Source organism: Heterocephalus glaber, unplaced genomic scaffold (assembly GCF_053883595.1).
Source record: "Heterocephalus glaber isolate CG9 unplaced genomic scaffold, H.glaber_assembly_v1.0 deba00001733, whole genome shotgun sequence".
NCBI lineage: Eukaryota > Metazoa > Chordata > Mammalia > Rodentia > Bathyergidae > Heterocephalus > Heterocephalus glaber.
In genome coordinates this window covers 12,332,144-12,355,484 of record NW_028258444.1, presented here as the reverse complement: position 1 = coordinate 12,355,484, position 23,341 = coordinate 12,332,144, and the positions used below count along the sequence as shown (strand labels likewise).

The 23,341-nt window shown below is 37.1% G+C and overlaps 1 protein-coding gene across 1 annotated transcript; it reads left to right on the top strand.

The window, feature by feature from the left end:
* The first annotated feature begins 241 nt into the window (after nt 1-241).
* On the top strand, nt 242-1,550 carry LOC101720379 (E3 SUMO-protein ligase RanBP2-like). The gene is given in 2 exon segments (XM_013078977.2): nt 242-677; nt 680-1,550. Coding segments are annotated over 2 exon segments (1,023 nt in total). The 3' UTR covers nt 1,267-1,550.
* Nucleotides 1,551-23,341: the final 21,791 nt, after the last annotated feature.

Genomic DNA, 23,341 nt, shown 5'->3' with positions numbered 1-23,341 from the left:
CTTTGGGGTTGCTGTAGGTGATCCGGAATTCTGTTTTTGAGGCTTGTTTACATGTCTTCTCATTTTCAGGGTGGGGGGGCAGTGTTTCTGGTGTCCGGGCGGCTCACCTTCTCTGCCCTAGGAGCTTAGGATGGCAGCGAGGTAGCTTCCTTCCAGGTTCTGGGACCGGCTCACCTTCTCTGCCCTAGGAGCTTGGGATCCCGGCAGGATCCTTTTCAAAGCCTGTTCTGCCTCACACCCCATGAGTCTAGTCCTCTCCACACTGATGAGGCCGCTTCTGAAGGCCCTGTGGCAGACAGCACGGTATTTAAACGTATGTGTCCGGTCATCGCCAGAGGTGGAAGTAAAATCTGGAGAAGATGAAGAAATTTTCTTTAAAGGGAGAGCCAAACTTTATCGATGGGATCGAGATGTCAGTCAGTGGAAGGAGCATGGTGCTAGAGACATTAAGATTCCCTGGCACACAATGAAGAATTATTACCGGATTCTGATGAGCAGAGACCAGGTCTTCAAAGTGTGTGCAAACCATGTTATTGCTAAAACAATGGAGTTAAAACCCTTAAGTGTTTCCAATAACGCTTTAGTCTGGACTGCCTCAGATTATGCGGATGGTGATGCAAAAGTGAAACAGCTTGCAGTGAGATTTAAAACAAAAGAAATGGCGGAGTGTTTCAGAAAAAATTTGAAGAATGTCAGCAGAATTTATTGAAACTTCAGAAAGGACAAGTATCACTGGCAGCAGAATTATCAAAGGAGACCAACCTGGTGGTGTTCTTTGATGTTTGTGCAGATGAGGAACCTCTAGGAAGAATAACCATGGAGTTACTTTCAAACATTGTTCCTCAAACTGCTGAGAGCTTCAGAGTACTGTGCACTGGAGAGAAGGGCTTTGGTTTCAAGAACTCCATTTTTCACAGAGTAATTCCAGATTTTGTTTGTCAAGGAGGAGATATCACCAAACATGATGGGACAGGAGGAAAGTCCATTTATGGAGATAAATTTGAAGATGAAAACTTTAATGTGAAGCGAACTGGCCCTGGCTTATTATCTATGGCCAATTGAGGCTGGGATACTAATAATTCTCAATATTTTATAACACTGAAAAAGGCAGAACATTTGGACTTTAAACATGTAGTGTTTAGGTTTGTTAAGGATGGCATGGATACTGTGAAAAAGATTGAATCATTTGGTTCTCCCACAGGTTCTGTTAGTCGAAGAATTAGTATCATAGAATGTGGACCACTAAAAAATCATTGTTCTTCATAGTAAATTTTATCTGTATAAGCAGTTGAATTGAAGCTTACCCACCACAGACAATATGGTAATTGTGTTCAGCTTTTGAAAATGGACATTTCCAATGTACATATGTAAAATTGCCGCTTATACCTGTTGTCACTTTTTAATGTGTTATAATTGACCTTGCATGGTGTGAAATAAAAGTTTAAACACTGATGTATTTCAGGTGTACTTGTGTTTATGTACTCCCGACATATCTGTATTAAAATGGAATAATACTAATCTTGTTAAAAGCAATAGACTTTCGCAAACTATTGAAGGAATATGATATATGCAATTTTATTTTTAATTCCTGTAAAGATGTCTGGACTTCCTGCATGGATATACTTAACGATTTGAATATAAGGACCACAACTCAGATAATTTTATTTTAGATCTGAAGTATGTATACTGGTGATCTTAATTATTGATGTGCTTATTTATGCACAGAGACTCTTTTATGAGTGGGTAGAGCCACAGAAGATAGTTAACCAAAGTGCTCTTCTGTATAATCTTTACACCTCCTGTGTAACTCAAATTAACTTTTAAGTTACCTTCTTTCTTAAAATATGTACCTGCCTGTGCCCTTCGAAGATAAATTTTAAAAACTGGTCAACTTTTCCTTAGTTTTGTGGGTTTTATTTTTCTTTTTTTGTTATCTGTCTGTACTACTTCAGAAACTTCAGCTTGGTCCTGATGATAGAATTGAATTTTTCCTTGCCGTTATTGTGATAAAGAATGGATATTTTTTAAAAGGTCTATACCATGTCCTTTGGTTAAAGATTTGCTTTATATTAGATTGTTGCAGTAACTCTTTCTGGTGAATTTTGTAGTAGAAATAAAATGACATTTGATACCACAAAATATATATATATATCTGTCCAATTTATTTCACTTAAGATTATGGTCTCAAGGTCCATCCATTTAGCTATAAATGTCTGAAGCTCATCCTTCTTTGTGGCAGAGTAGTACTTTATTGTATAAAATCTTCTTTATCCATTCGTTAATTGATGGCCGTTTGGGCTGTTTCCAAGATTTAGCTATTACAAATTGTGCTGCACCTTTTCAGTAAACTCTTTTACATAATTTGTTGTATCAGTGAACATGGTTTTGTGTGGTGGGCAAAATGAGCCTCATGAAGCAATACTGGGAGAGCAAAGGAGTTTTTCTAAAACGAAAAACATCAAGGTAAATCAGACTCTAAGGCTTTCAAATTATTTTTCTTTTTCTTTTAAGATACACATTCAAGATGGCAGATTATATTCTCAAACAATTTATACATTTATGCCTGTGTTGGCTCTTAGTGCTCTTCCCTAACTCTTGCCTGCCAAGGAAATGCTTTTTCTTTCAAAAGTAGTTAGGAGACTTCCCTTTCCTCTAAGGGTAGAGCTTGTCTTTCTTCTTGTGACTTTATAGCAATTTACAGCACTTAATAATGTAATTATGATACAGTTTTTCCAAGAACTGACATTATAAAAAAATTTCATTTTTAAATAAAATATTTTCCTAATTCATACTCCTTTTCAAGTCCAAGGAACATAGAAACATGACAACAATGAGAATTTTTTTGTGAGCTTAATGCATCTCTTTGAATTGAGCCATAAAAAATAAAATTTGACTACATATGTTTTCTTTAAAAGTATGTTCAGAAATACAATTTAGTAGTTTTTGTGAAAACCCTGTCATAATTTTCTCATATGCATCAGCACCATCTGGAATTATTTTGTTCATTGCTGTAGTCATTTTTTTCTCTCTTCCCCACCTGCACATAATCCATTCTTTGCATTCTTGTTCTTTCCTGTGTTCCAGTGCTTAACACAATGTTCACACATAATACTTGCTCAGAAATATATTTGAAATGAATATTTTGAAGGCAGATTTTAAAAAGTTTATTTCAGCAAATATTTCATTTGTGCCTAGTATCATGCCTGGCAAAGCTAAGGGACATAGACTAAAAGCTAGGTATTTTGTCACTTCTGCTAACCCAGGAAAGCCAGACATGTTGGCACTCTTGGCCTCCCTCTTTGCCCTTTCCAATATCTCTCCTGCAGGATCTCCACACCCTAGACGATTCAGCAGCAAAACAGAAACAGTACTGGCTTACAGGTGCTAAAAGGGTTGTTGGCTTCCAAATCTTGTGATCTGAGACAAGTGGCTTAGTTTCATAGATGTAGTTTCTTCACCTGAAAAAGAGAAACAAACTGTTTTTACTTTCCTGGTTGTTGGGGAAACTGAAAATAACAATAAATGTGTCTAATAAACATGTCTTAACACATCATTGGCTTCCCATAAATGGAGGCTTTTATTACTACAGTATCATGAAGGGATCTGATATCATTCATACACCAAGCCAATTTTCTTTTGAATAGTGTTTTCATAAGACCAATTTTCAAATTAATAATTGGCAAGTGGCAAGCATACTAAAATATAATATGTATCATCTTTTTAAAGGTCTGGTTCCTTTCCTTGCCTTAAGAATAAAGCAAGAGGAATCATGATGCTGGTTCCTGTTGCTCCCTGGGGTAGTGGCCAGATCCTATGGCAGGTCTGGAAGCAGTTGTCTGTCAGTAATGCCTCAGTAATAAGCTGCTGTTACGTCAGAAATGTTGTGCACCAATTCATAGTTTAAGATGTGAGGTCAACTAGCTGGCTGAGGAGGTAGCTGCCAGCACACCTAAAGCAGTCAGAAAGAATAGTCAATTCATTGTTATCCAAGAAGAAATATGAACTATATTTGACTATGTCATTTAAAAAATATCTAGAGCTGAAAGAACATCTCCAGGGTCAAGAGGCCCAGTAAATATGGGAGCTTAAATCAGCGGCAGTGTAGTAATTTTCATCACTGAATATTTTAATATCTGACAGGGCAAATTTAATTTATTGCGTGATAAGTAACAACGTCTTATTTTTTAAAATTAATTTTATTGGTACATTTAAGGTATACAATATAATGACATTCATCATTGGAAATTTGCACGTTTATTGGAATAATCCATCTTGATTCTTATTTTCCCCCTTCCCCTGCCCTCCCTTCAACCCCTCTACCCCCTCCCTATCTACAAAGACTTCGTTTCCATTTTTTCATTTTCTCATATTAATTCCATTCCCTTCTTTCCTTTCCCCTACCCCTCCCACTTCCCCTTCCCCTTCCCCTTTGCCCCTTTTCTTCCTATTTTACATTATCTATTATACCTTTTAGTCCTTATTTACACTTTCAATTTCTCACACTAGGGAAACTATTCAGTAACAACTTCTTATTTAAAACAAGCTCAGATAATAGGTTAGGTGCTTTTGGCAAAAGGATCTAAAACAATTTCAATTTCATTTCTTTTCAGTTTAAATCATCTCTCTTTTACTTCATTCCTTGATTAGACTCTCAGCAATATAATGGTGTCAAGCACATATGGTCACTAAGTTTATTAGAGACTCTGACACCCAAAGGCACATGTGGGATGACTGTGTGAGTGTGTATGTGTGCGATTCATACACAGCCACTGCTCTGATGGGGTTGGAGGCTGGGGGATTTGAGTCTACCTCATACAGGAAATTGAGATAGCTAGAAATTTATCTGCCTTTTCATCTCTTGCTTTGATGCAGCTTGGGAGCCACCATGCCTTCGGAGTTACAGGAGAACTGGAACTCTGCTTTTGTCTACTTTTTATCCAGTTCAATGTTGCTTTTTCTCCAGATTGACTAGCATTGATCGGACAATTTGGATTAAAGACTAATCCAGGTCTATTTGTGGTTGAGTCTAATTGGAGTCCAGATTGGACCTGGTTTCTTGGAACTAATATCTTCCTTGGAATCACCTAATAATGTCTTTTTTGGATCCATCCCAGAAATACAAGGCTCTCACTGATTAGAGGAGTCTCAGTGTGACTTCAGCAGAAACAGAAGACTTCAGGCTCCCAAGACTGATGGTCTAAGCCTCTCCAAAGGTAATGGGGAAGAAGTGAGTTTCAGAGTGCATTACACCCTCTGCAAATTGTTTAAAACTATGCTGTCAAATATGTGCTAGTAAACCACATATAACTGCTGTTAAAGTTAAATTTTGAATCAATTAAAACTTGAAAATTTTAATTAATTAATTAATTAAAATTCAGTTCCTTGGTCTCATGAAGAGACTTTTCACATGCTTCTAGCCATGCATCTATGTACAACACAGATATGAAACCTCTCCATCAGCAAACCCCAAAATACATATCAATTTTAACTTTGCTCTACCCATATAAGCACATATATGTGCGCCAATATTAACAATATGAGTCTTCAACTTGTATTTTACAACTGTTAATGTTAATTTAATGAAGCACAAATTCAAGACAGGAAAGATTATTTCTTGGTAAAAGTACTACTTGCAACTGGGTGTGGTGACACATACCTGTAATTTCAGCACTACAGAAGCCTGAGGCAGGAGGAACACAAGTTGAGCCCAGCCTAGGCAAGCAACTTAGCAAGAACCTCTCTCAAGATAAAAAAATAAAATAAAAAGGGCAGCAGATATAGCTCAGCATGAAGGCTCTGGGTTCAATCCTCAGTATTGAAAAAATAAGTATACATGGTTTCTTAAACCAAAAGTGCTGCACGAGCTGAATAGTATCTTAGGCTTCCAATAATCATGTGTCGAATGATTGAGTAAGTGATCCATTTTCTATACCTGCTTGGCACTTAATGCTTATTCTATAATGCCTGCAAGCTTTTTAATGCAAGCAATATTTACCATTGCCACTAGACTGAGAGGCCAGTGAAGACAATAACTGTGTCTTTTCACTTCTCCATTGTAGCCTCACCATCCTGACCATGCCTGGACTATTGTTATTGCATAATAAATATTTCCCAAATGAGTGGATGAATACCTATTAACTCTCTGTATCCCTTCATGGAGAAAAATGCCAACTTCTTGGGGTTAGTGTGGGGACTAAATGAAACAGTGTAAATTACCCGACAGGTGCCTGATGTCTGACAGGTGCTCTAATACTACTTCCTCTCTCATCCTGTGATCAATAGAAGACTGGGTTACTTGGATCCATAGGTTGCAGAGACTTATGGCCAAGCTGATAATTTCCCCAGCTCTTAGCAGTTGTTCTTCCTTTACTTTGATCAGAAGCTTGGTTTAAGTCATTAACTACAGGGAAAAAACAGTCAAGAGTTCATTTCTGTTATTTGGCAGTCAGGCAGCAGTTCTGCAAGGAAACAAAGTGCTAACTCAGAGCAGCTAGCTTCATAATTCATTCTAGAAATCTCTTCAAGTCTAAAATTCTGGCCTTTTACCAACCATCTGGTTCATTCAGCCTTCTCTTCTCCTATCAGAATTTCTGAGAGCAAAACTCTGCCAACAATTAAGTGCTGAAACCCTTCCTAGGGATTCTTAGATCTGAATTAGTATGGTAGGACCAGCTGGAGGGAGAAATCTGGAATGAATGGATTTTAGGATGAGTATTTCCAGCCTTTCTCTTTGCCCTTTTCTGGGCTTTGAAATCTCCCTCAAAACGCTACATTTGTATATTTTAGAAGTGGGAGGGATGACAACGTTCTGTGTAGCTTAGAGGCATTAGTATAAAAGCCAATTCTAAGATATACAAAGCAAAGGGGGGAAAGTAAAGGACCCTGAGTGTTTTGCAGCGTGGTTCCAAGTGTTACGGAGCACGTTGCAGTAAGTTTTAGCCGTTGCTAACGGATATTAGTAAAAGTGGAGACTGTGTGAAAAAAATCAAGTGTTGGGTTGTCCTTTGCAGAAAGTTAATAAAAAGAAGGAAGTGAAAGATTGCTCATTATTTTTAATGACTTTGCTTTCCAGCAGAGTGCCTGTATCTCCCTGCCTTTATGTTCTGCCTCCTTCCCCTTCATTACAGCACTCTCAGCTACTCCTTAGAATGTTGGCTTTGTTCTAAAGCAGAGTTCATCCAGAGGCTCCAAGTTCCAGGCTGACCAGCTATTAACTACACTTCCGGCACCAAGGTGATGATACAAAGATGAGCCCAAAACATTGTCCCCAGAGCAGTCACCCAGCCTGCTGTACTTCCTTCCCAGCAGGTCCACATCATTACAGGGATTCAGTCTTCAAATACCTCTTTGTGCTTGGTGGGTGATGTGAGTTTCAGCCATTCATAGTTCTTCTTACTTCAGTAAACTCCATACACCATTGTGTTGTTAGAAGCAGCCTACATCCTTGAACATTTCCTGTAGATATATTTGTATCTCACTAGGCTTTCTAATTTTATTACTTTGGTTTAAATATTTGCATCCATAAACTCTATCCTGCTCATTTACAGTAGGGAGCTTTCTGTGCCCACAGATAAATTATGGAAAAGTGCATAATAAATCCACTAGCAGTGAAATGAAAAAGTAATAAACAATCTTTCATTACACTACAACACTGAAAGAAGGTAAAGACTTCAGTCTAGGAATGTAAATGTTTTATAAGGCAGAACAACAATGTAAGCCCATAAATACAGAATAAGGAAACACACACAGACACACACACAACACACAAAATGAAAAATTGGCTTCAAATTCTATATTAGGTATACCTACTATCATGCTTCTCTTCCAAATAAGGGCTGGACTGGCTATGGTTTGGAAATCCCTTTGAGCTTTTGGGTTCACAAATCTGTGAGTTTGGAAAGAGGGATAAGTGCTCTGGAGAGGGTCTGGGGCAGGTAAATGACCCCTGGTCTTGAGTGTGGGTAGGAGCAGGCAATGTGGCAGCAGCATTTGCTCTGACTGAATGGATCAGAATCCCTTTGACAGTCATCAGGCAAAATCATCAGAAATTTGCCTATTTATGGGGTGTAACACTCTGTAAACATCTGTTAAATTCATTTGTTCAAGACTTTTATTGAGTGGAAATCAGTATGAAGATGTCTCAAAGAACTAGGACTGGAAGTCCCATTTGACCCAGGCATTCCCCTCCTGGGTATTGTCCCCAAAGAATTAAAAGAATCATACCACAGTGATATATGTGCACACATGTTCATAGCAGCACAATTTGTAATAGCTAAAACTTGGAAACAGCCCAAATGCCCATCAGCTGGAGACTGGACAAAGAAAATGTGGTTTTTTTATAAAATGAAGTACTACTCAGCCATAAAAAATGAGAAATTAGAGACATTTATAGCTAAATGGATGCACATTGAGGGTGAAATAAACAGGACACACATGTGTAAATACCAAATAGTTTCTCTAGTGTGAGAACCTGAAAGTGTAAATAAGGACTCAAAGGTATAATAGATACTGTGAAATAGGAAGAAAAGGGGCAAAGGGGAAGGGGAAGTGGGAGGGGTAGGGGAAAGGAAAGAAGGGAATGGGATTAATATGAGAAAATGGAAAAAAGGAAACAAAGTCTTTGTAAATAGGGCGGGATGGAGGGGTTGAAGGGAGGGCAGGGGAAGGGGGAAAATATGAGAACCAAGAGAGATTATGTGAAGGTGCAAATTTCCAATGATGAATGTCATTATTTGTATACCTAAAATGTACCAATGAAATTAATATTTTAAAAAAGGAATAAACCGACCATTTCACAGCCTGGGTGATGGGGAGGAGAAAAAAAATATAGATGATTCATATAAATATTAATTATATAACATACAGTAAATTAATAACACCTCTTTGAGTCATAGTATATGGTCTTTCTATTCTTTAGAACGTAAATTTAGAATTTATGATGCTCTTGAGCCGGAGATTTAACTCAGTGGTTCGGGCACCTGCCTCGCAAGCGCAAGTTCCTGAGTTCGTTCCTCGGTACAAAAAAAAAAAAAAAAAAGAATTTATGATGCTCTTCTAATCACTTTATATTTGTGTCACATCATAATTATCTTGGTGTCTTATATAAACTCATACCTGTTAAAGAAAAAAAAGAAAGAAATTTGCCTATTTATAAACTTAAGAAGGATCTGTGTGGTTTACTCATGTTTCTGTATGAGCATATGTATTTTTTAAACAAAATAAATGGGTCTTTTGCCAAAAGTATTCAAGCAGCACACCCTTACAAAAAGCCTTGCTAGAAATACAGTATATGTTTATTCATTAGCTGTCAGGTACTTCTGGGCTCAGTACACACACACAGAGGCTGTTTAATAACATTTATGGAGAACCGTGCTGGGGTCTATCTTGGTGCAGAAATATCCACCCTGACAAAAAACACTGTTTTGCTTGTCTTCACCCAGGAGAGGAAAATAGGATTGTCCCTGCCTTATCTAAACACTGCCACATTGTTGACCAAAAAAAATGCTCCTTATTGTCATTCTAGAAAGGGAAGAATTAAACCAGTCAGCCAATTTGAAAGAAAAATGAACATATTTTAATTTTCTCAAAGCCCAGAAGAGATTTAGCTAGTGACTCCCTTCCCAAATGATTTAACTTTGTCTCCTGACAACAGTTTAGAGTTGTTTGATCTATTTAGTTTGGAAGAGACAAACTTGATAAGCTACTGAGAAGAAAACTAATTAGGAAAGAGGTTCCAAAGGGTTCATTGGATTGCAGGAAAAATAACAAAATGAACAAAGAAAAGAAAGCAAACATTCTGTTCTGTCATCAATTGGGCTCATGCTGTGTGGGGTCGGGGTGGGGGGAGTTACCAAAGTCATTTCCCCATCTGCCAGGCCTCTCTAATTGACTTATTATTAAAATCCAAAGGAAAATCATCAAATGTGGTAATGGCATTCAAGAAGTTGGTAGTATGAGAGGGAAGAAGGATGCTTAACATCAGTGTGGACAGTGCTTAGCCACAGGAGGTAAAGAAATATCATTTAGGGGTAGAGAATTGGTTAATCACATTGGTATTTAAACTATGCTATTAAGGATTACTAATTGAGGTGCTTAATTACATTTCCATTTCAGGATGGAAGGCTCTTCTGAGCTTTGTGGTATACTTGTACAATGTTGTGTGCTTACACACCCATGGGTGACTTTATATATACACGAAAGAATGGCCTGAGAAAAGGACAAAGTGAAGAAATAAAGATTTCTGTTGCATAAATCATGGCTTGGAAGTGTAGCATTAAACAGATGAACTTTAACAGTAGATTGGCTACATTATCCTCTTAAAGACTCAGTTTGGCCATTTATAAGGGGTCACACAAACCAACTTATGGGTTAGCTATGAGCATTGAATAAGGTGATTATGTAAAGCATGTTTTATTATCTATGTAGGAACAAATATGTATTAATCTCCTTTTCATTATCCTGAGACCTCCTCTGAATAGCTATCATCTTCTACGATCTACTCAGGATGAAACAAAAATTCACAGTAAGCTATTAAACAGGAAAATTAAATTCTTACTTGAACTAAATGTCTACTGTGTCTGAATACATAAAGAAGATTGAGGGAGGGCAGAAAGATGGAGAAATATCTACTTAGTAGATCACTGGCTTTCAGTTTTGTGATCTATTATACTCTGATTATTTTGGAGGCTCTAGAGTGACACAATAGGGACATATTGCTAATAATGAACTCAGATTTAGACTAAAAATAACCTTCCAATAGCTCTCCTTTTTTTTAAATCCATTTGCTTGTCAAGATGAGCTAATAAGTTTAGAGTCTCCAGCACGAAGAGAAAATATCCAAAAATAGATAATATTAAGAGCCCTAGGGAAATAGTCTACTATGATTTACTTTCTAGATAAATTTTTTAATTTTTTAATTTACAAAAGAATTATTGCTCAATTTTCATAAAATTCTTATGGGCTTGCATATTCTATGTTAATCACAGTGAGTTCGTTTAGTCCATGTATTATGGTGGTGAATACCACAGTGCGGTGGTGAAGGGTCAGACAAGACAGAGAAACAAATGAAACAGATACTCAGGAAACCAAAGACGAGTGCATAGAAGCTAAAGACAATAATGAGTTTCATCTGAGAAAAAAGAGGGAGGTTGGGGATTTGTGCACTGAAACTCTTTTATATTTTATGTAAATCTTCACTTCATAAAAATGTTCCATTTCTAGCTCCAAAAGAATAAAATCCTAGGTTTGGTAAGTAAGGAGTAAGTGGAAATTCCACAAAGATAATTTTCTTCCTGGAACTATATAAAATTTTTAGCTGCCTTTTCTGGCAAAGAAATGTTGAATTATTTCTTTTTCATATAATATATAGCTTTCCTATGAGATAAGTCTTTAGGGAAATGAATCAACATCCTTTCCCATTTTAACAAGCTGTCCGATTATTGTATTTGTTTTGCAAATTTCATCTGGCCAGAAATGGACCAAATTAAAGAAATCAAAGTGGCATATTGCATAAAATCCCTATCAATTCAATATAAATGCAGTTCCTCACTGACTGACTCAATTCTGACTTTCCAAATCTCATCCATCAGCATTCAAAACAACTGGAGATTATTTTGATTAATTCAATCTAATGAACAGTGGCCAGTCTGGACAACACCATAGTGAGAGTTTTAATTTTCCAGCTAACTTGAAGCCATAGAAGAGGATATTTGATTTTCTGGATGAATGAAACAGAACTGGATTCTGCTTCATCTTCGCTCATTAATATCTCCATATCTCTATGTGCTTTCTGCCAAAGATTTTGCAGTACAATCTGAAATCTATCCCAAGTGCTTATTTATATTTCAACATCAGAAAATTCCATCTTGTTTGTATGATTGGTCTGTTGCTATTGCACAAATGATTTGCTTCTTTTTTCTGTCCATAATGCTGTGTGTTTTTGGTTTTTTGGGGGGTTTTTTTGGTTTTTTTTTGGTATCGGGGATCGAACTCAGGTCCTTGCACTTGCACAGCAGGTGGCGAAACCACTGAGCTAAATCCCCAGCAACAGTGCTGTGTTTTATTCCTCAGTGCTCGGCAGAATCCTCCTGGCATACGGGATCATTCTCTTGAGTTAATGTGCAAAAATAATGAGAAGTAGATAAGCAAACTACTAATAAGGAACCAACGATTCTTATCTAGAAATCTCAGCACATTTAATCCATTAGTTATATCAGAAAACTTTGTCTGCAGCTTGACTCTGTCTACACTGTAACCCAAACACCTAGAAATAGACCTGAAATACCAGTAGATACTGATAAGTACTAGTAAAATGGATGAAAGCATTGACAAAAGCTTATACATCTAATAACTTTATTTACGGTTTTGTTTCATGCCTTATCATTATATTTGTAGGTGCCCACTCCTACAAAAATGAATCATATATGGATACCAGCTAATGACCTTACTACCTAGTTGGAGATAAGAGATATAAGTAAATAAATAATAAAACCACTACCAGAAAATTACCAATAGAGAAAGGCTACAGATAGTGTCAGGAGAGTTCAGAAGAGAGATAATAATTGATCAAAAGAATCAAGAAAGTTTTTTAGAAGTAGTTGTTAATGAACAGGGCTTTGACACATAGGTTTGAGTTTATGTGATGGGAAGGGCTAGAATAAGATTTAGCAGGGACTTTAGCTGATCAGCCTGTATTCAAATTCTACCATCATCTAGTAAATTTGGCTGTGTTCCCCAGGTGAAGTTACTTAACCACTCCAGGTAAATGAGAGATGGTAATAGATTCTGTCTTACAGGGAGTTATAAGTATCCTGGTAGTTACTCTATGGATTTTCCTGATAAATATATAATGTCAGATGACAGAAACTTCTAGCAACTGGTGAGCTAGTTCTTACATAACTTGGCAGAACTTCTGCAGTAAAATGTAATGTGGAAAGTATTCAGAGAGAATCACCAACAGCATATCTCAAAAGGAAACGAGGATCAGATGGTTCTGAATGTTCAGTCTTGGGCTCTGCAAACAGCTACAGTGATGTAAAAAGGTGTTCTCTGTCCTGTGTGGACAGATCTAATCCTTAGCAGAATTCCTCTCAACTGGTGGAAGCCATTCTGACATGTGCAGCAATAGTGGCACTAAGATTCCTCATTTGGCATCCAGCACACTTGAGAATGTATAACAGGAGTGAGGAAGGGGGAAAGAGCTGAGTGGGGAGTGTATTCTTAGATTTAAAAACCTGTGAACTTCCAAAAATCTCTAATAAATACAACTTCCCTTCATACTTTATGAAACGTTTTTCAAGTAAAGGATTTATAGGAAAACTGCCTCATTTGATATTCCAAGAGACATCTACTCACAGCCAAAAGCATTTTTACTTACTCAAAACTTTCAGGGAAATGCAATCAAAATGGCATAAGACTCCTAAAACCATGGAAGACAGTTCCTCATTATCCTCTTTGAGCATAGTATGAATATTAGTCTGGTTCATTGAATTTCTTCTGATCTAAGATCTTTTTATCCAGAACTCTCCACTCCAAGCTGACCTTTCATATGAAACATAAAGACTATTTAGGTTTTGTTAGGTTCGATAACTTACTCAGGGAGATAGGCCTATGTAAGTGGAAAGTAAACGTTCTTTAAAATTTTCTTTAAAAGTAATAGCACCACAATATATTCATTTGTGTAGCTCCATATTACTCAGCAGCAATATGAGAAATGACAGTCTCCAAACAATGAGCATGTTTGTGTTGCTTTTCCTTCAGTTAAAAGAAAAAGTGAAAAATCAGAATATTACTGTTTATAGATTTAACTCTGGGAAACTGTAATTTCCTTACAGAGTGCCAGTGACATTTCCAAATAAAAATGAAACTTGCTTTAAAGCTAGATCTACTTGAATTCATGTAGCTTCTGAGCTTACTCCCCTCCCCACAAATTAAAACTGTTCTCAAAGTTGTATTATAAAAATTATCATCTTGACTTATAAAAGAGGTTTTCTTCACTTTAAAATTATTTCATTCCAATAATGCCTCTTTTCTTAGTGAAACGTATCATGTATTGCTACATCAATTTCTCAAAGAGGGATGACAAATAATTTACCTTGTATTATTAGATGTGGCTAATTTTTTTCTGCCCATAAAGAGAGAAACATTTTTGATTACAAAAACTGTTTTACTTCGAAGTAGACAAGAGAGGGCACTCATGTACTTCATATGTAATTGTGAATAAATTTTCCGGTTGTTCAGAGGAATGACTAGAGGAAAAATATTTTAAAGGGATTGGAAAATATGTAAAATTAATATTGATACAAATGTATCATTTTTATAAATAAAAGCAAGCAGAAAAAGAAATTTTGGAAGAATACCATATAAATCTCTTTAAAAGGATTGACAAATTCAAATTAAAACAGACATAAAAATCCTTTCTCCTAAACTTCATTTAATTCAATCTGAAACAACCATTTAAAAATAATACTATTTGAAAAGAATGAGAAACCTTTTCTTAAAATCAAAACTTAGCAGAAGCTACAATTTTTTACTTGAAAGGAATAATGTCCTCTGACCTATAAAATGGCATCACAATTGCAAAAATTTATAGTTTAAAAAAGGGAGGGGTCCTTGTTCCATAGTATAATCTAGTGGTCTTATGAACCACACCCTTGTGTGTAAGGGTGAGTGGGTGGAATTTAGAGGACAGTGATGCTCCTGGCCCAGACGGAAATTTGCAACAGGCTCTACCCCAGTCCTCCGTGCTTCCTCTCCTCTCCCCTCCCCTTCCCTCCTCTCTCCTCCCTTTTTCTTCTCCCCTCCCATGCTCTTCTCTCCTTTTCTCCCTCCCTCCCTCCCTTCCTTCCTTCCTCCCTCCCTCCCTCCTTCCCTCCTTTCTTCTTTCATTGAGTATTGGGGATTAAATCCAGGACCTTCCCACTAAGGGATATCCCCAGGCCTTTAGTTTTTAGATTTTGGCAGAGTGCCTCTCTAAGTCAGGAGATTGCCCAGACAGGACTCGAACTTGCAATCACCCTGCTTCAGCCTCTCACAGTGCCAGGATTACAGCCTGCACCACTAAGCCAGGCTACTTCTGTCACTCTTCACTCCCAAGATGACTGGATTTCATGTCTAGACCATTTTCCTCCAGAGGATACCAGAGCTTTACAACTGGATGGACAGTTGCTTTTCCTGAAATATTTCAGCAACCAAGAGTTAAATATGAAATCCCAGTGAAAGCCTCCAGCAAGGTTTACCTAGTGGACCTCACAAGGTAAGGCTCATCGGGGACAGTGTCCTCATCCAAAGATCAAATTGTGAGGCAAAGAGCCAGAAACAATCAGAGGCTTCAAAGCAAAGAAGGAAATCAGACTTTTTTCCTAAAAGAAAAAAGAAATGTTCATTCTAATCATTTTCACAGTATTTATTTCAGGGTAGGGAACAAGTCATAACTTTTGCTGTCTTTAAATGTGATGTCCTTATGGTCTTAAAGCTTTGACCCTCATAACATAAAACATGCAGAGCTCCCTGGGTATCACTTGTGAACAGAGCTGTTTCCTAGGGAATTTCTGTTCTCATTAAGAGTGCTTGGCACAGAGTTAGAGACATTTGTGAATTTGATCCTATCGATTATTGATCCTTACGCTATTCTCTTAAATTGTTGTAGTAATAATAGCTATTACTCCTGACATAGTATCAATGAGAAATTAAAAATTCAACTGGTCTTATTGTCAATTAGTGACATGAAAGCAAGATCCACTTATTCATTCTGTTGTCTAACAATAGGCAGTTGGAGGAAGTGAGTGAACAGAGTAGAACATTTATTGAAAGAGCTAAGTATTCAGCCATGTGGATCAAGAGAAAAAGAGATTGTAAAGAGGTTTGAGGCAGAATCCCCCTGGCACTGTATGGTGGTAATTCTTAAACTTTTTGTCTTACACTCGTGGAAATTAAGGACCCCAAACAACTTATATAAATGATAGGAAATGGGGTAGGGGATATTAAGAGACATTACTGAAAATCCTGACTGTGGATCTCCGTCTCCTGCAAGCCAGTATGATATCCGTGAGATAGGAAAGTGGGAAATGAAGACACAAAGACAGAGAGCTGAGAGAAACTGAGTCTTGGGCTGACCTAAGGTGCTCTGGGCAGCAAAGACAAAGGACTCCCCGGACATTCAGTGTTTATTCATTGCAAACGTGGGAGTGGGGAAGCTGGGCAGGCCTTGGGACACCTGTTGATAACAAGTACCAAGCAGGCAGGACTGTAGAATGAGGACACCAGCATGTGTTTGCTAAAGAAAACAAAGGGTTAATTCAGAAGGGAAGAATTTAGCTGGAGTCAGTTGACCTGGGTTGGAAATGAAATCGGCTGATTGGGCTACTTCCAGTGTAACACAGCCAAATTATGGAGGTGCAAGAAGCTTGTGCCACCAAAGCATGCTAATACTGGGCAGAGGTGTCTGCTACAATAAGTTTTATCTATCTTCATTCACTATATTAAATGTTAAAATTGAAAAACCTTGTAATAGTCACTAATTAATAAAAAACAGTAATAACCATTTTAGTCCATCAACAAATGAGAGTATGAAGAAAATTGTGATGTATTTATACAACAGAGTATTACTCAGCTAAAAAGGATACATTTGAGTTACTTGTAAGAAAATAGCTCCACCTTGGGACTGTAATGCTGAGTGAAATAAATAGGACACACAAGCAAAATATAGCATGCTTTCTATTATATGAGAAACCCCAAAAATAAATAATTTAAAGAGAAAAATAAAAGGTGATAGGAAACAGGGAGGTAGACTATGGAGATGGGAAGGGAATCTAGGAATGAAGAGAGAGTGGAGAGGAGAAGAGAAATTCAAAATGACTAAGATGTGATATGTGTCTGTACCATTTCCTCAAGAGGAATGTAATTATTATGTATCACAAACATATACTTATAAAAGAAACCAAAAGCTATAAAGATGTAACTATGTTCCCCTCAACATTAGTTATAAGAATGGAATTGTTTGACCCTTCTGAACAGCTTATGATTTAGCTTAATAGAAATTAGTTACACTGCCATATCTGCTTCTGCATTCAAGCAGGTGTGATTTATTTTGATTGAAGAACATGAAAGTTTTGATTGAAGAAAGTCTAGAGTCACATACATAGTTGGAAAAGGAAGAAGTATATTAGTCGCCTTAATTAATTGTGAATATTTATTTTGCACATACAATCAAAATGTAAAAAGCGGTACTTTCTTAAATATTAGTTGCAATATGAAATCTGAAACCATATTCATGGTTACATTGGCCTATCTTGCAACTCGAATGGATTTTTATCCATGCATGATGTTTGTAACATCACGAGCGGTTATTTGGAACATACTGGTTTATTCTTATGTAAGTCTTCCAAATGTGCACTGAAAAATATTACTATATGCTGATGAGAAAGTGAGACTTCAGGGCCACATAATCTACTAGCGTTATTACAAAAAGTGCCTGATGCCTCAGACTCCTCGGAAGTGCCCCAGAGCTTTGCTTCACAGAGGCCTATGCAGAGGCTCCTCTCCAGCCTCTTCATTACCCTTTTTCCCTCTACTATGTTAAAATTCACACAGTGCCCCTTCTGCTCTTGCAAGCACCTTGCTATCATCACTTTGGTGTTTGTTCAACTCACTATGCACTTTGCTTTTTCTCATTTCAGAACATTCAAATCTACTGAGCCCTTAGTAAACTTCCAGTTTATTTCCATTTAGATGCTACTTTTATTTTTTCCAGTTTTAGAAATCAAACCCCATGGCTTTCTACCACTGAGCTATGACCCCTGATTTTTTTCATTCAGTTTTTATTTTCAGAAAGGAGCTCAAGAAGCTCAGTTCTGGCCTGGGCTGGCCATGAAACTGCAAACCTCCTGCCTCAGGAGGAGGCCTGTGCCACCATCCCCAGCTTTGACAGTACCTTTCCTAAGAATCCTACTCTGATTTTCCTTAATTTCAGTTAATCCTCTCTCCTGGAAGTCTTCCTCAAAAAAATGACCTGCTAATCTGAAATTTCTAAAAAGGTTGAAACCCCTTTAAGGGTAAGAACCATGTCTGAACTCAAATAGTTTTTAACATTATTATATTTTTAATAAATAAGTCTTTTTTTCATTTTAAAGACAAAAACTTAAAAATAATTTTTGGAATTGGAGGTAAAAAGATGCTTTTCTGCTACATTAAGTTTTTACTTCTTTGGTATAGTATGAACTGTTGAAATAGCTTGAGTCTGTTATGTAGATCTTTTCTTTTGTTAGCAAGGAAAATCTCTTTGCTAAATCTTCCCCTTCATCAGGGCACAGTTCCTAAAAGTGTTCTCAGCCACCTCCATCCAACAGCTCTTGCTCATTCCTTTAAACACACCTAGCCCTGAAATACTTTAACATTGCCCATTTAGTAGCTTACCATACATTCCTTACCTTTCAGCCCTGGCTACTCCATATTGTTTCCCAAATCACTGAGATTCATGAGACTAGTAACCTGTCCTATGCATGGAGCCTCCCATTACATTAGTAATCGATTTTGATCAACTGACTCCTTTATCACTGGGACCACACAGTCTTATCCCCTAAAGGAATGTTGTAAAACATTTTGCCATTGATTTTGAACTTGCAGTACCACCTTCTTTTAAACTTTGACCTGGAGAACCTGTCCATACAAGAAAAGTACACTCTAGCTCAAACTCTTGAATATTCCTTGGTTAACTGAACTAGCTAGTGTCCCTAAATAATGTGTAATTTTTGGAAACATCTGAAGATGTGAGAGTTAGCTCAAAGATTCAGAAACCCAATTCAAAACAATTTAAGTGAAACCAAAATTTGTTGGCTCATACAATTGTAGAATCTATGGGTGGAGATGTTTGCATTTAAGCCTGACTTAATCCAGTCATTTAGACAATGATAGCAGCTCATTCATCTTTTGGTTCTATTTGTATTTGCAACTCTCTTCCTCTTGGCCTCTGTCTCTCCTCTTAGAGAGAGAGGCTCAGATGTATGTGTTCACAGCTCACAATCTACAAAGAAGTAACACATTGTCTCTCTAGCAGCTACATTGCAGATCTTGTGGAAGCATTCTGATACCTAGTTTAGTCCATGTGATCCTCTCTTGGATTAATCACTAAAGATGAAATATTAGAATACCAACTGTCGACTAACCCCAGTCCTGTGCCCACCGCTGTCATCCACAGGCTCGCCATAACCACCTGGGATGGGGGTTGGCAAAGGGTAATAGAAATTGAGATAGTGGCCAGAAAAACATGACAAATGTCAACTATGCCAGAATTCAGATATCACTGCAATAGTATTAAATTGGTATTTAGTCAATACATTTTAAGGTTGGATACCACCAGTTGGGGAAAATGTTGGTTATTTAAAGGAGGGGATAGTATTTGTTCTTTAAAAAAATTTACCATATTCTAACTTGGAAGAGAAGAGATATAGAGAAGGTGAATCTCTTACCTGTTCTGAATTTCAATTTCCTTTCAATACAATGAGCACACAATTATACTTTGCTCTTATAGTTATGGAGAGAAAATTAGATAATGTATTTGAAGTACCTAAAATAGATCCATTATTCTCTACTATATTATTATTTTTCCCCTCTCTTTTCCTCTACTGAAAAAGAGGAGACATGAACTGGCTGGCTTTGGGGCATTAAATGTGGAAATGTCCCCATCTGCTCTTACCCTGTCACTCTTGCTCTTTTTCAGTCAGTTTGAATCTAGGCTATAAATTAAAATCACCGGGCAGAGCACCTAAGAATCCTGATGCCTAAGCTTCATTCTAGGCAAATTAGGCCAGGATCTAAGGTGGAGATTCAATATTAGTGACTTATAAATCCCTAGTTGACACCAGTGTTGAAAACCACTTCTCGAAATTCCTCAATTCTTTTTGTATTTGATACACACATTAGCTGTGAATTATGGTGTTAATATCTATCAAGTTTTGGGTTGTTTTTGTGTGAACCTGCCTTTTACTTTCTGGATTCTGATGCTGTAATACCTGGGGCCTTGTTGGCTCAGGAGGGACTAGCCCCGGCCTTCTGGGACTATCTTAATTTCTAGAGAGAGTAAATAAACATTTTGCCTTGGAGGATACTTTTCAATTACAAACCAACTAATCCTCAGCCCACACTCAACCATGTCCTTTATCAGAATCTCATGCTCTAGATCACAATCCACTTGCTTTAATCAACTCAGAGCCCAGTTCTAGACAATGAGAAATAGACACTATACCCTAAATATGGAACATGTATTTAAACCCTCCAATTCTAAACCTGCTTGCTCTACTCTGCTTGTTCCTTCTAATAACCTACAATGAAGCCTCTGGTCTACAGTTTCATTCTCTCTCTGCCTCCTGGTGACCTGGATGTTTCTTCCTTGTGGAAACTGTAGCTGTCTTTTCAATGACAATATTTTCTTGATCTGTTGGTGACTATACTTCAAATTTCTTATGAATCTATTATCTTTAAAAGAGTTTTCTTCAAGCAGATTAGAAGCACTGTGAGGGAAAGAAGCATACATTATTACATTTTCTTGTTATCCTTGAAGTATTTAGTGTAGTGTGGTTGGTATCATTGTTCCATAAATACCTGTTACTTGATTCAGTTTAGAACCTGAGGATTTAAGATATGAGGTCTCATCAAAATATGTGGTGAATACTTAAATTTGAAATAATATTATAGTAAAAGACACATTGACATTAATCATCCTCAAAATATTCCTCCTCTCTTTGGAACACACTTTTCCCATAGTTCTTGCCACTTCTGATGCAGTTCTTGAAGTTCTCTTTCATGAGTGTCATTAACCACCTTATCATGGATATCTCAATGTTCTGAATGTATTTAAAATATTTACCTTTCACACTCATTTTGACTTTAGGGAAGAGCCAGAAGTCACACTGTGCCAGACCAGTGAATAAGGCAGATGAGGACACACTATATAATGTTTTTATTTGTCAGAAGTTGCTGGAAACTTTTGATCAACATGTGGTGATCATGAAATATGGTGAAAGTTTGAAAATTTTTATTACAATAAAAGACACATTGCTATTAATCCCCTCAAAATATTCAGAATACTTTCCACTTGCTTTAAATACACTTATCACAACATTCTTGGGAATGTGTCTTTTACTGTAACATTTTTTTAAAACTTAAACACTCACCATATCTTTCTATCATCCCTTGTATTATGTTAAACTGAAAATAATTCACTGGAAAAGCCCCAATGCTTAAACAGTATGAATTGCATCCAATTGTCTTCAGGAAAACTGGTGTAAGATAATGTGAAAGATTAACATTAGACATTTCTAATTAATCTTATCCAGTTGTTTTTTTCTTTGTAGCTCTTACTTATGGTCAAACAAAATAAAAACAAAAAACACTCAAGTAATCTTATGACTTGATGTTTTAATAGTCCTTTAAAAACAGGTTCTTACTTGCTTTGAAAATCAACTCACACAGGACACCAGGCCAAGAACAAGTTAAAACCTCTTTACCTCATTATTATGTTTAAGAGGGCCAAAGCCAGGTTAGAACCTGGAGACTTCATTAGTCCTTTGTTTAGGCACTTCCAGGTTAGTAGCCAGGTAGGTTATGAATGAGGTGACTGAGTTCTAACTCACTTTTGGCTCTAGCAAAGGAACAATGTTTAAGGTATATTAGAACATGTTATGAAAACCCCTTTTAGACATCAGTAATTCAACTCAGATATAGTTGCTTATTAAGAATAATAATTCATTCTTACCATGTTACAGGCTTAAAGCAAACCATTTTGCAGGTATTATGTCATTTCACACACACAAAGACCCAGTATGGAAGACTTTATTATTATCATTCAACAGGTGAAGAAACTGAGACTCAGGAAGGTTAAATCACTTATCCAAGGTCATACAATAAATAATTGGCAGAAACCACCTGCCTTTCTTTTGTGACATTTACTTCCAATCCCTTTTCTTAGCCGAGGCTCCTTGTTTTGAGAACACTCCTCAGGTAAGTTTGAAGCACAGCTGGATGTGAGACGCACTGATCTTTGGCAGTGTTTTATAAACCGGGTCATGACATATTTGGGTGTTATTAAGTCAGTTTGTTGGCCTGCAGCCATCATACAAAGATCAAATAGAATACAAAAATAAAAAATAAAAAGAAAGAAACTAGCTAAATATAATACATTCAGTAAGGTAGAATATTTTTCATGATGCTTTTGCTTCACTTACAATAATATATAAACATATGTGCTTACTGGACCTGGATGGACATAGGTTGATTACTGTGATTACAAGTCCAAAAGCATTTCAAAAAACACCTATCTGAGGTTATAACTTGGAAATTCAGGCCTAGCAGCGGAGACAGCGTTATTCTTAGAGGAAAGCCCCGTATTGCTGGAAACGAGCCCCTAACCAATTTCTCACCAGAGACTCTTTGATGAGGGGTGGGAGGAAATAGCTGAAAGAATGGGCCTGGCTTCTGTGATGGGAGCTGATCTATCAGAAGAGAAAGTCCCGCTCGTTGGCTTTGGTGGTTGCCTTTCTCTGCTGATCAGGCTGTGAACTTCTTGGCCAACACAGTTCATGTAGAGACATGTGACTGATTTTGACATGCTAAACCTGAGGTTATTTGCATGAAGCTGGCTTGCTATTAGTTACACTCTAATCCCCTCATGGCAATAGACAAGATGTTTCCTTATTTTTGCAGCTGCCGCTGACTCTGGTTTGAACCAAACCACTGTCAGGTGTAGAACTGACACAATTATAATTTTTAATACTAATGAAATTACTATGATTCAAGAAGGTGGCAAACTGTACCAAGTGTTGCAAATCTTTTTTTTTTCTGAGTAATATTTCTTGGTATTTGGGGACATCGCTTTCACTTTGAGCTTTACTTCGTGGGGATTTCTTTAAATTATTCCCATTGAACAAGGGCAAAGCTGAACTAACATCACTAATATAATGAAATGAGCCTAGGCTGTCAAACTTAAGGTTTAATGAGATAGCTATTACTTTAAAACAAAACAATGCCAAATGTCTTTTGTTTACTTCTTCTCAGAAGAAAGGAGAAAAATTTAAAGGATTAAAAGTAATGTTGGGCAAATATTGCTGTTGGTGTTTACCTGGAGGCTAACAAGAGTGTTGCCCAATGTTTGTCCACATTTCAAAGAAGTATATTCTGACTAGGGGCAGACAGATGCCCTCCAAGATTAGGACTAAGCAGGAGCCCCCAGGCTTCATGCACATGTCTATTCTGGCCTACTCGCTGCGTTAGTGCTTATAAATAGAACACTTCTTATTCCCAAGAAATGTTCCTATGTTGAATAGGTACCATCAAATTGAGGATTGTCAAG